At 46.1% G+C, this 12,887-nt stretch overlaps 1 protein-coding gene across 10 annotated transcripts in view; it reads right to left on the reverse strand.

Annotated features, from left to right (window-relative positions):
- Positions 1 to 12,887, reverse strand: part of GSE1 (Gse1 coiled-coil protein) — a 429,515-nt gene that overhangs the window by 34,776 nt on the left and 381,852 nt on the right. For all 10 annotated transcript variants that reach the window (XM_081870144.1, XM_081870138.1, XM_081870140.1 and 7 more), the window contains one exon: positions 2,311 to 2,510. In XM_081870144.1, the coding sequence (XP_081726270.1) occupies positions 2,311 to 2,510 (200 nt within the window). The remainder of the gene's footprint in view (positions 1 to 2,310; positions 2,511 to 12,887) is intronic.

Consider the following 12,887-nt stretch of genomic DNA (forward strand, 5'->3'; position numbering starts at 1 on the left):
AGGGGAGAGACTCCATCAGGCAAGGCCTCCTTCCACCTGCCTTGCCCCACCCTCTGCTTCTCAATGTGTATTGTATTGTTTTATGTACTGAGGCTTGCCGTTTTACTGATTATAGTTTAGATATTATTGTAACTGTTGAGTGGATTTCTGTTTAACTTTTATATGTTTATATTATTTTATACTATTCTAATGATTGTTGAATGTTACTTTTTTGATATAGGTTGCCTATTTCAAGTTATGTTTTATTATCATATTTTTGTATTGCATTAGATTGTTATAAGATGTACAATCTTTGTTTCTTCAGCTTGTAAACTGCCTTGAGTATTGTAAGATAGAAAGGCGGTATACAAATTAAAAATGAAATCAAATGAAAATGGTCCATCTAGCTCAGTATTGTCAACACTGACTGGTAGCCTATTGAAGGCTTCAGACAGAGGTCTTTCCCAGCCCTACCTAGAGATGCTGTGGATTGAACCTGGAGCCTTCTGTGATGCTCTGCCACTGAGCCGCAGCACTTCCTTCCTTGAGTACTTTCTCTGCTGATGTATCAAAGCCCACTGAGCTTGCAAGACATGTCCATAACTACAACGTCATCTCCATACACCACACAGAGATGCAGAGCGATAAACTACACTTGGTTAACCTAATCTGCTTTGTTTTTCAAAGCTCAATAATGAGAAGGTGGGAGAAGGAGCTGATCACAACCAAAACAAGCACGGCTGTGTTGAGCAGGCCTGAGCAAGCTGCCTCTTCTTTTCATCACGATCAGACCTCAGGGCGTGTTTGTGTGTGTGTTTTCCTTCGCTAGGGCATCATCTGCACTTCTTCGAAGCACCTGGGGTCCTGCTTTCTCTTCCCCTCCCTCAGCCTTTCCTCTTTGTGGTTTAATTAGTATTTCCAAGAGCTGTGATCCCGCTGGGAAGCCTGGGTAAAATACAAGGGGAGGAGAACCCTAACAATGATTCTTAATTAGCAAACGCTTCGGCTCCCTGCTGCCCGTGGTGTCTGCAAGGAAGGGAGAGAGGATGCATGAAAAAAGGGCGGCAGGGTGGGCTGGGCAACTCTGGAGGAAGAGGGCCTTGTGTGCAGAGATTTACAGGCAGCATTTTGCCTGCTTCCTGACATCTCTGAGCATGCTTGGTGCCTGACCCAGACACTAGCATAGATGATGCTATTTACCCCCAGCCGGAGGACATTTGCTCTGGATGCAACATGCTACTTTTCAACACTAGATGTTCGATAAGCAGGCCTTGCCCTTCAATGGAATCAATCAGCTCTTGTGTCTCAAAAATAAGAATCAGGAGGGGTTTGTGCGAAATTAAGTCCCAAGCCACATTCAGTCTGCTCTGCATTTTGACAGCTGTTGCAAGGGAAGGTGCACACCGACAGCAGAGATTGACGCAGTGCCGGTTTTGGTGGAGCTGAATCTGCTCAGTTGCAATGCCTTCTCCTTGTAACCTATGCCCATTGTGTCAATGTACAAATGCTGTTTTAGCCATTTCAATGCACCAGAATGAGGTGACTGAAGGAACTAGGGACAGAGAAGCTGCCTTCTACTGAGTCAGTCCATTGGTCCATCTAGCTCAGTGTTGTCTACGATGACTGGTAGTGGCTCTCCAAGGTTTCAGGCAGGGAGTCTTTCCCAACCCTACCTGGAGATACCAGGGATTGAAGCTGGGACCTTCTGCATGCAAACAGGTGCTCTGCCACTGCACCACTGCTCATTTGAGCACATCTCCCCATCGGTTGCATGTATGACCAGGTCTTGGTCATGCTGTGTAAGGTGCTGAGGCTTGAAGGCTTCAGTGTTTCATCTTCTGCATCACCAGTGCACTTCTGGGCCTTCAAGCAGCCAGGCAGCCTAGGCTCAATTGGGCCAACAGTATTCCAGGCTGTTGTTCCTGTGGTGAAACCCCATAGCATGAAGGTGGGTCTACTGAGGCACCCAAAAGGAGAGTCACAAAGACTGCTTTGCCCGATTCCCTACTTCCACCACATCCACAACTGTACCTCCTGCCACTGGTCCACATGATCATCAACCCATGCCAGGCCTGTCACAAGTTAGGCCCCTGATATGACATGTTGCTCTTTAGGAATAGAATGTCCACTGAATATCACTCATCCCATGACTAGAAGGCTTGCTTTGTTTTCTGGCTGCCTTATTTTATTAGGGAAGATGGATTTCCCTCAGATCTGCCTGTAGTCTCCTACTCCTGTGTTTCAATCCCATTCCCCCTTCCCAAAGTCCTTCTAGAGAAAACCCCACCCTCCCCAATAGAAGCCGTGTGCATGTACATGTGAAAACATTACCTGTCGCCCATCACTCCTCCAGACGCCATTCACAGTTTTGGTGGGTGCAATGGTCACAACCGGAGGCGTGTTCGGCACATTGTGCCCTCCCGGTGGGACAATCAGGGGCCCCATTGGTCCTCGCTTGGGAGTGCTTGCAGGGGAGCTGTGGTTGGTGGCCGGTGAGGAAACAGGAGAAGACTCGCTGCTTATTGAAGACCCTAAAACAAGAGAGAGAGATGGACAGAAATGAGATGGGAAGTTTCCCCTAGTGGGTAGTTTAATCCCAGGCATTAGAGCAGGCTGGGAGGCTGAACCCTTGCAGGTGCTCCCATTGAATAAGGCTACCTTCACGCGATGCATTTAAAGCACTCTGATATGACTGCAAACAGTCATAGCTTCCCCCAAAGAATCCTGGGAGCTGTTGTTTGTTAAGGGTGCTGAGAGTTGTCCAAAGTCCCCTTACACAGCTACAATTTCCAGAGTGACTTAATAATCAATCCCTCTTCCCAGGAACTGATGATCTGAGAAAGAAATGGGGGCCTCCTAACAGCTCTCAGCACCTGTAACAAACTACAGCTCCCATTAGTCTTGGGGGGGGGGGAGTTTAAAGTGACATCACAGTTCTTTAAATGTATGGTGCAAAAGTCGCCCAAGTTTAACCAAGATTCTGACTCCAAAGAAGACTTTTCCTGAACATTGCTCCTTGTTAACAAGGAAAAGGTTTCCAGTCCGATCCCTGTTGAGGTGGTGGCAGGGAATTCTCTCATGTACATTTGGGCCCATTAATTAATTTCAAAAGCATCCATCTGCCAGAATAGGGATGGGCAACTGCATTGCTGGGACATTCAGATGTCCATACAGAAGTTGGGATGAGGTAGTAGTGCTATTTGGCTGCACCCCCTGACCCCTTACTGATCATCAAGGAGAGTAAAGGTATCATAGTAAAGGCGTGGCTGAGACACAGCATGCAAACCACTAAGAGGGACACAATATTAACCTGGCTGGATCTCTCAGAAACTTTTAAAAACAATTTCCTTTTCCTTATGAGTAGGCACACTTTTTTGCCACACATGGATCAAACTCTGACAACAGTGCAGGGTGGTGGTTTCTAGTGGTAATTTGATAGTTAGTTGGCCCTTGGGAAATTTGATAGTTAGTTGGCCCTTGGGAACATACGAAACCGCCTTAAACCAAGTCAAACCACTGGTCCATCTAGCTCAGTGTATTGCCTACACTGACTGGCAGCAACTCTCCTGAGTTTCAGCCAGGGAATCTTTCCCAGGCCTGGAGATGCTGGGGATTAAACCTGAGACCTTCTGCAAGCAAAGCAGATGCTCTACGGCTAAGCCACATTTGCTTATGGATTTCTGAGTGACAAGATCCTACCTTTCTCAGCTCAGAAGGCCAGTTTCCTCCTCTACACCTTATTAATAAGGCACTTAATATGGTGGCAGGCACCGTACAGCTATGATGAATATTCAGATACACACAGGCACATCTGTTTCTACCTCCTCATCCACAAATCAAGTGTTCTTGCTCAGAAGCCTTCAAACATTCACATTTAGCAATTGGCAAGACAAAATGGCTTACACTTGGGTTACATGGGAGGGCTCTTGTGACACATAAAAAGGGACCCAAACTACCCATTCAGTTGCTAGAAGAAACCCAGAAGCATAAAGCCAGCCCAGGGGAAAGCAAAAGCAGCAAGGCAATTACTTTAGAAAAAAGGCTGGTGGTACAGAGACGTTACTCTAAAGCTGCAGTAGTGGAAGTCCTGGGCTTGAATACCACCCTGCATGGCTACATCTATCAACACACAAAACCTGGGGCATCACAATTAGAGGCGGTGACTGCTTTCTTTCAAGAAAAATTAGCAAAACCATCCTAAGCCAAGACTGCAAAAGCAGCCATGACCAAGATGCTGTGCTCAAAGAGACGGCCATTTGGGTAAATAGAACAACTCTCTCTCTCTTTCAACCCTTGGGCAAGGTTTTGATGCAATTTGCATAATACATCTGTATTTTAAATTATACCCAGCCTAGGGAAGCTGCTGGTATTTGCAAGTAGGGGGGGGGGGGAGAGACTCACAGAAACAGAATTAAGAGCACAATGCATATAGACAAGGGTGGCTATAGAAGAAATACAAATAGGATGCTAACTAGGGCATCCTTGCTAGATTTTGCCCTGTGCCTCAATGCAAACAGGTTGCATGAAAAACATTCACACAAGGGGAAAGTTTGTGTAAACACAAACATGGGGCATTCAAATAAGCTAACAGCCATTCCGAGTTAAAGAAAAACAATTTCCTTATGGTGGAACAGGGTTGGCAAATGGATCATGTGTCAATTTTATATTGTTTGGTTTAAAATACAAATAAAAATCATGCCTCTCTAAGCAAACTCTAATGACTTTGAGCCTTTCAGGACATACCAAGATGCAGTTGGGACATCACACTCACATCATACATTTAAAGCACTCTCATACCATTTTAAACAGTCATGGCTTTCCCCCAAAGCATTCTGGGAGCTGTAGTTTGTTAAGGGTGGTGGGAGTTGTTAGAAAACCCTTATTATCACAAAGCTACAACTTGCAGAGTTCCCTGTGAAGATGGAAAGTCTGTTAAACCATTCTGCGAGCTGGAAAGCTCCCAGAATTATTTGAGGGAAGCCATGATGGATTAAAGTAGCATCATAGTTCTTTAAATGCATGTTGTGAATGTGGCCACAGTGAATCAGTTGAACTAACAGTCCACTATGTAAACAGATGAATTATTAAGTTGCATTGACTATGGCAAGAGTGAGCTGAAATGGGCTGCAGGGCCTAGTATAACAGCACACGCATGGGAGCCTAGGAATCAGAGAGGTAGATCCTTGATTTTATTGGCCCCAACCAATTCAGCTTAAGGATGCTGCAAATCCTTCCTGCTTTACTGAATTCTAAGGAGTACTCAAGAGCACAAAAAGGAGTCAGAATACTAAGACATCCTTTCCAGCCTGGGCCAAAAAGGTACCCACAGGAACCACGCACAATGAAGTGAACAATGAACATGTTGCACTGTTGACGCATATGGCACTTGACAGAGTTTCATAAGGGGAAAAAAAAAGTCAATTTGACACTATTTTGCCAACACTATCAGCCTAACTGAAAACATAAAAATCAACAGGCAAGAGCTTATTTTGCCTTCATGTACTCTAAAAATTAATGTGTATATACTGTATATTTTTAAATGAACTATTCGGTCAGACTCAAAAGCCTGCAACATCTTTAGTCTTTCTTCCCAATGCCATGTCTCCTACTTCCATCGGAAACATAACCACTTGGAGCAAGCTTGCAGCAGAAGGAGAAAGCAGAAAGCCGACCCAAGGAAGGGGCAGGTTTGCCGCGTTGCCAGCTCCCGGGCATTATTAATTATTCCTGGGCGACTGCGCCACACTTTCATTCTGGAGAGTGGTGGCACGGATGGTGCAGATGACAAAGGAAGCCGCCAGTATGGATTTGACACCTACTGAAGTCTATCTTGTCAGCGCTGAGGCCGACAACAATTAGCAGCCTTAATCCCCTCTGAGCTGGGAAGCCATTACTCACCACTGAAAGCCTTATCAATCAATACCATCACAAAGAGCCCGGCAATTAATGAAGCTAAAGTCTTACTTCAGAACCCTTAATTCTCACTGTGTGGCTTTAAAATGGGAGGGTTTGTGATCGTTATAATTAACTGGCGGTATTCAGCCAGGAGTTAGTCAATGAAACTAATCTGGCTTGGAGATGACAAGAGGCGCAGTGTGGCAGTGTCACCTTTGTTGTCTGACCTCCTGATTCCCACTCAGTGATAGCAGATTAGCAGGAAAGGCTGACAGGCAAAGGTAATTAACAGCTGAGACCCTGAAGAAGAAGTAAAGGCAGAGGATGTGTGGGGAAAGGGGGGTGGAGAGGAGAAAAGGCCCCGCAAGGATCCAAACCCACTGAAGCTGACGATCAGCAGATGAGCCTGCCTGGATTTGCTTTGTAGCTTCTTCTGCTCGCTCAGTTGGAAAGGGACCTATGCCTTGATCAAAATGGAAGGAAATGATTCCTGGATGACAGCAGAAAATGGGCTCAGGGGGTGCCTGGCAGCTTAGGCACTGCAAACAGTTCTAGCCTAACAGAGCAATTCATTTGTGAAGAAAGAGCCTTGGGCTCAGAAAAGACTGGATGCTGTGCCCTCAGACCTAAAACACCTCCTTTCAAAATCCTGTATGTCTGTGGGTGGTTGAGCTCACTTCTGGGGAAAGGATTTTGCCTGCTTCACCTGCGACAGATATGTTGCCTCTACCCTTAGAGGGAGCTGGGAAACTGAGGTCAGATGCTGGTGCACCCCTGACATTAAAAAAAATCCCTACAAAGCCATATTGTTTCCAGCGGTTGCTGCTTCTTCCGTCCGACATTTCCAGTTTTGAGCTGACCGAGGAGCAAACAAATACAAACACACCCTTGATCCTGTGAAGGAAACAGCTCTTGCGTAACACCTGTTCAAGTTCTGCCACCCCAGAAATAGTCACCACTGCAGATTCTAACTACAATGGGGCCACAAACAGGCCCCACAAAGTGCTGGTCTCTGATTACAACCAGTCACAGCTCTCTGAATCTTCGCAGGCTGGAACTTTAAATTCCCCACTAGCTAGAATTAGCAGGTGATGAGCAAAGTAGTGTAGTTACATCACACTGAGACACACACACTCTCTCTCTCTCCAGATTAATAACTGTTTAGCTCTTATTCATAAAATGGGGACAGAGACTGCATACACTTGTTATTTTTAAAGTACAGTGGTACCCCAGGTTACATATGGTTCAGGTTACAGACTCCGCTAACCCAGAAATAGTACCTCGTGTTAAGAACTTTGCTTCAGGATGAGAACAGAAATTGGGCGGCGGCAGCACAACAGCAGCAGAAGGCCCCATTAGCTAAAGTGGTGCTTCGGGTTAAGAACAGTTTCAGGTTAAGAACGGACCTCCGGAATGAATTAAGTACTTAACCCGAGGTACCACTGTATATTTAAAGCACATCCCCTCACCCCATAAAGAATCTTGGGAACTGTAGTTTTTTAAGGGGGCTAGTAATTGTAGCTCTGTGAGGGGTAAACTACAGCTCCCAGGATTCTTTGGAGGGAATGTGATTTTAATGTGTGGTGTGTACACAGCCACAGACTTGTAGTTTGTGCTACCCCCCCCCCACTCCACCCTATCGCCAAAACCCCTGGCATTAAAGTTCTTGCTTCCCATTTTGCTCAAAACGGTTTCAAACAATTAATAAAACTAAAGCATTTCTGGATATTGCCTCCCCCTCAAAAGGCATCATCTCTTTGGCTTCCTCAACCCACATGCAGGGTGGCATTCTAGCTCCTTGCCCACCCCCCACCTCGTCACCTTATTCTTCCTGGGGGCCAATTTCTTTTTAACACATTCCCTCCAACACTCCCCTCAGCCACCCATCCAGGCACAGCAAAAACTGCTTTGAACTCTGCATCGAATCTGAGAGCTCCAAGAACTCAATTAACATCCATTTGATATCAATAAATATGTTAAGCAGCTTCCTGTTTCTGGAAGGCCCTGGCTGGCATGGACACGCACATGCACACACAAACGGACACGGACACACACACACACACACACACATACACATACACACACACAGAGGCTCTGCCGGCTGGTTCGGATGCTGTGTGGTTTTCTTTCCTTTTGAGATGAAAGAGAATGAAATTGCAAGGAAAAAGCCATGCCACTCTAATCCCCGCTGGATGCGCACCCCTGGTTAGCTCTTGTTTTCTCCCGTCTCAAAGTCATGTTTCATATTGACAAGCAGAGGGGAAAAATATCCCTCGTCAAAAAGGTCGGGTAGTTCTTCCTGCTCTTTGGACCCAGCCTGGGGCCTTGAGGGTATCCTTAGCAAATCTGAAAGCAGCACATCTCAGAGGCAAATATCAGCTTGTGTGGGAGAAAAGCAGGCAGACAGGCACAACACATATCAAAATACCGTTTTCCTCCCTTATTTGCATACATCACATTGGCCTGACCTGTTCTCTTAACATCCACATGGGGTAGTGGTTAGAGTGTTGGATTAGGATCTGGGAGACCAGGGTTCATGGCCATGAAGATCACTGGGTGACCTTGGGCCAGTCCCTGCTTCAGCCTAGTCTACCTCACAGGGTTGTTACGGGGATTAAATCAGGAGGGGGAAAACCATGTATGCCACCTCGAGCTCCTTAAGAGAAAAAGATAGGATACAAGTGCAATCAATCAATCAATTCTCACAAAATGTGAGCAGAAGGTATACAATGTTGCTGTTATTCTACAGACGCCACCATTGGTTTGTTGCATTTTTCCAGGAGCAGAAAGTCAGCCGGTAGGGCCGGGGGTTGGCAGATGATGTTGGCAGTAGAGAAGCGAATTTGTGGCACAAGAGTGCTATTTAGCCATTGCTATTTATTTTGAGATGTATGTGGGTGGGTCATAAAGGTGCACTCTTTTTTGGCAATTACCCAAATGTGTGAGGGCTCTGTAATAGTGTGACAATCTGGAAGCACCTCAACACATTCTGCGGACAACTCCAAACTGCAGACATTGAGTGTCAAGATTTCCCCATCTTTTTATCTTCTCTCTTGCTAACTCCTTGCTCTCTATTCTGCCTAATATCCAGTATGAAGAAGAGTTCCCGAAGACACAAAAGCAAGGGTGTGGGACCTGTGCTGCTCTTCATGTTGCTGGACTCCAAATCCCATCGTCCCTGACAGCTGGGGCAATGCTCGCTGGGGCTGATAGGAGATGGAGTCCAACAACATCTGGGGGGCCACAGGTTTCCCAATCCCTGCTCTAAAGCTCGCTTGCCAAAATATGACATTTTAGTTATAACCTCATTATGGATTTTTGATTTTGCTTCCGTCTTATTACTCTCACATCACAGCAACACCCCAGGAGCAAACGATGTGGTCAAAAAGCACTGGCAACACATTGGTCTTGAGTAAGACTATGCATTTAAAGCACTTCAAACAGTCATCGCGTTTCCCAAAGAATTATGGGAGCTGCTGTTTGTTAAGGGTGCTGAGAGTTATTTCTCTTCACAGAACTACAATTCCCAAAATTACCTGTGAAGAGGGATTGACTGTTAAACCACTTCAGAACTGTAGCTCTGTGAAAGGAATAGGGGGTCTCTTAAAAACTCTGAACATCCTTAACAAGCAATGGCTCCTGGGATTCTTTGGGAGAAGCCATGACTGTTTAAAGTGGTTACAGATAGGTAGCCGTGTTGGTCTGCCATGGTCAGAACTAACTCAGTTGGTCTTTAAGGTGCTACTGGAAGGATTTTTTTTATTTTGTTTTGTTTAAAGTGGTATCACAGTGCCTTAAATGTATGGTGTGGGTGTGGCCTTACTTGGATGCAACCAATTATCCATAGGGAAGGACCCTCAGAGGCCAACCTCTGGATCTTTGCCACATTAAATATCCCCCAAGGTGCTTCATTATGGTGTTTTGCATGCAAAGCAGTCCCACCGCAGTAGTACCTGATGTGGTGGGGAAGAGCTGAGGACTCACCGTCTCATCACTAGCACCACTGCAGCTTACCTGGAGAAAGGGCCGTGTGAACACACTCAGGGAAAACCCAGACTGGCTCAACCTGTGCATCCATATAGCACTGATCTCACCACTGCTGTCTCCGCCCTTCCACACCACACACAGGCCAACAACGCCGCCACCACTAGAAAGCCTGCACACTCCCTTGTTTTACACTTCATGCCTGCCCATTCTCCCTAAACGCTTCCCAATATAATCTCCTATTAAGCATCTCCAAGCCGATTCATCTCCAGGAGCCAGACAGGCGGAGAACTCCGAAGACAGCAAAGGGATTTTTTTTTTCATTTTTCTTTTTGTTAAACAATCAAGTTATGCAGCAGCTAAAATCTAAATCAACGGAGAAGAAAAACTCTGCACCGCTTTTCATTATCAACCATATTTTGCTGGGGCAGATATTTGTATATAGCTTGCAAAGGAGAACCAAAAAAGAAAAGAAAAAAAGACTGAATTTGCAAAGAGGAACTGGAGCTGGAGAGAGATCCGAGCATCAGGAAATCAATGTCAAAAATCCACTAAAGTCGCTTTTGACGGGCTAAGCAGCAAAACAGCAGGAGGGAAGAATGAAGGGGGGCGGGCGGGAAACACTACATGGAAGAGAAAATGGGGGAAAGGAGGGAGGGAAGAGATGGCAGGAAGGGTGAGGCATCTTCTAATCTATAGCGTTTCGCAAATTGATTTCCCCTTTGGGTGGAGGGGGAAGGAGAGGGAAGCTGTTCCCATTATCCAGATTGGAGACTTCAGTGATTAACGCTCTATGCAGAAAGGACTAGCAATTTCAACCACAATAATGCATTCTCTACCTCTGTTTAAAACCTACCTTGCCTCTTTGCTCAAAGCATTGTGCTGCCTGATTAGAATGGCCTGTTTCGCCCTCTCTTAGCTCAAAACTCCCTTCACTGTTCCTCCCCTCTGCAAAAGCAATCACTTCCTCTTATCTAGTGCTCAGAACCAGGAGCCCTGAAGCACATGGAGCCTCAATAAAAGAGTGCCTCAAAACATGTGCAGAGTATATTTCTTTCATCTTTGAGTAAACCATCCTCAGCACATACATATCCCTCCATAGATGGGGAGAGGAGGAAGGATCTGAAATCAAGTCTGCAGCCTCCCAGCAAATATTGTGACCCAGGCCACATTCATTTAAAGCACTACTGATTCCGCTTTAAACAGTCAAGGCTCACCCCCCACCAAAAAAATCCTGAGAGCTGTAGTTTGTTAAGGATGCTGAGGGTTGTTAGGAGACCCCTGCCCCCCCCCACTACATTTCCTGTGAAAGGAATTGGAATCTCCTAAAAACTCTCAGCACCCTCAACAAACTACAGTTCCCTTGATGCTTTGAAGAAAAGGTGGCCCTGGAATGTGAGGAATAAACTATTGCTTGTTTGGAGCTGTTTGTTCTCTTCTTCCCCCACTGCAAGGTAGCAGCCACCTCTCTGGATGACAGTCAGAAGCCTCCGAAGGATGCACTCAGTTCCTGGAAGCTTCCAGGTTGTTCTCTGAACTGCGAACACAGCTATTCGCCCACCTTGGGACTACAAATGTGCTCACCTGCATGAAAAGCACCAAGCAGTGCTGTGTAGCCAGCCTTAATTGACTCACTCTCCTCTGCTCCAATTTAGATAATTGCTGTGTACAATGAAACCTCTGTTTAAAGGAAGCACTTTCTGAAAGGAACAGACACAGCGGAATAACAAAGCAGCTACTGCAACCTGCTCTGGTGCCAAAACAGTCTCCAAAACCCTCTGTGGAAAGCGGCTGGCTCATGGTTGACCTACAGCAGGGTCAGGGAGGGATCTGCTTCTCCAGGTGGCCCCAGCAAACCCATAATGTCAAAGGAGAATGGAAGGCTTATGCGTGCAGCTGCTGGCATCACAGCAGTGCGCCATGCTCCTTACAGAGGCCACTAAGAATCACTCTCTTATTCCTTCCCTCCTGGGAGCTGCCACCACCTGTCCAGCTACTGGAGATTTAAGCAGTGGTGGCTGGTGCCCATTGGGACTGGCAGGTGGAAGGCAGGAAGGCCAACAGGCAGAGCCAACTAAACCCTGCAACCTGGCTGAGTTCTACAAAAGGCAATGATGAGCCTAAGGAGGAGGAGGAGGAAGCTAACAGGCAGTGCCAAAGGCTGGTTGGAGGTAGGAGAGTAGGAAAGTAGAACGCTGGCTGAGGGCAGACTGTGGTTAGAGAAGAGGTGCCCTGTTTGTCCTAATAGATTTGTCTGCACTGTGGGCCTGATCCTAGGATTTTGGGACCAACCACTGAGTCTTCTAACTGGCAAGAGCTGTGGGAGAACAAGGCCCTTGTGGGAACTCTCTCATTCTCTTAGGCAACCCCATGGGTCTTAGGTGATCTTCCTGGAGCCCCATGTAACTTTCAGAAAAGGCAAGAGGGCAATCAGTCATATGTACACCCAAAGAGAACCAGGAACAGAAGTTATTCCTGATCAATTAACATTGGCAACACCACAAGACAGTGTAAGGTTGAGGGTTGGTCCTTGTTCTCTGCCTTTAGTCACACTGATCTATGAACTGAGACGCAGCAGCTAAAAATCTGTCTTTTTAACTCTCTGTGAGCACAACAATGCTCCATAATATGTATCTGAAGGTTGCATTCCCTTAAAGCCAGGTTGGGGTTCAAACTTTCAGAAAGGAACACATAGCAGTAAAGCACCTTTTGTAAAGCATTCAAAAAACCCCAGATTAAGTACCTGACATTTTGGGTTATATCCAGCTAAAGTCTACTCAGAGGAGACTTGTGGAAATTAAGGAACCTAAGCTTAGACAGATGGTGACAGCAGTCACGAAATTAAAAGACGCCTGCTCCTTGGGAGAAAGGCGATGGCAAACCTAGACAGCATCTTAAAAAGCAGAGACATCACTTTGCCAACAAAGGTTGGTATAGTTAAAGCCATGGTTTTCCCAGTAGTGATGTATGGAAGTGAGAGCTGGACCATAAAGAAGGCTGATCGCCGAAGAATTGATTCTTTTGAATTA

This window comes from Podarcis erhardii, assembly GCF_964252035.2.
Source record: "Podarcis erhardii genome assembly, chromosome: 7".
Taxonomy (NCBI): domain Eukaryota; kingdom Metazoa; phylum Chordata; class Lepidosauria; order Squamata; family Lacertidae; genus Podarcis; species Podarcis erhardii.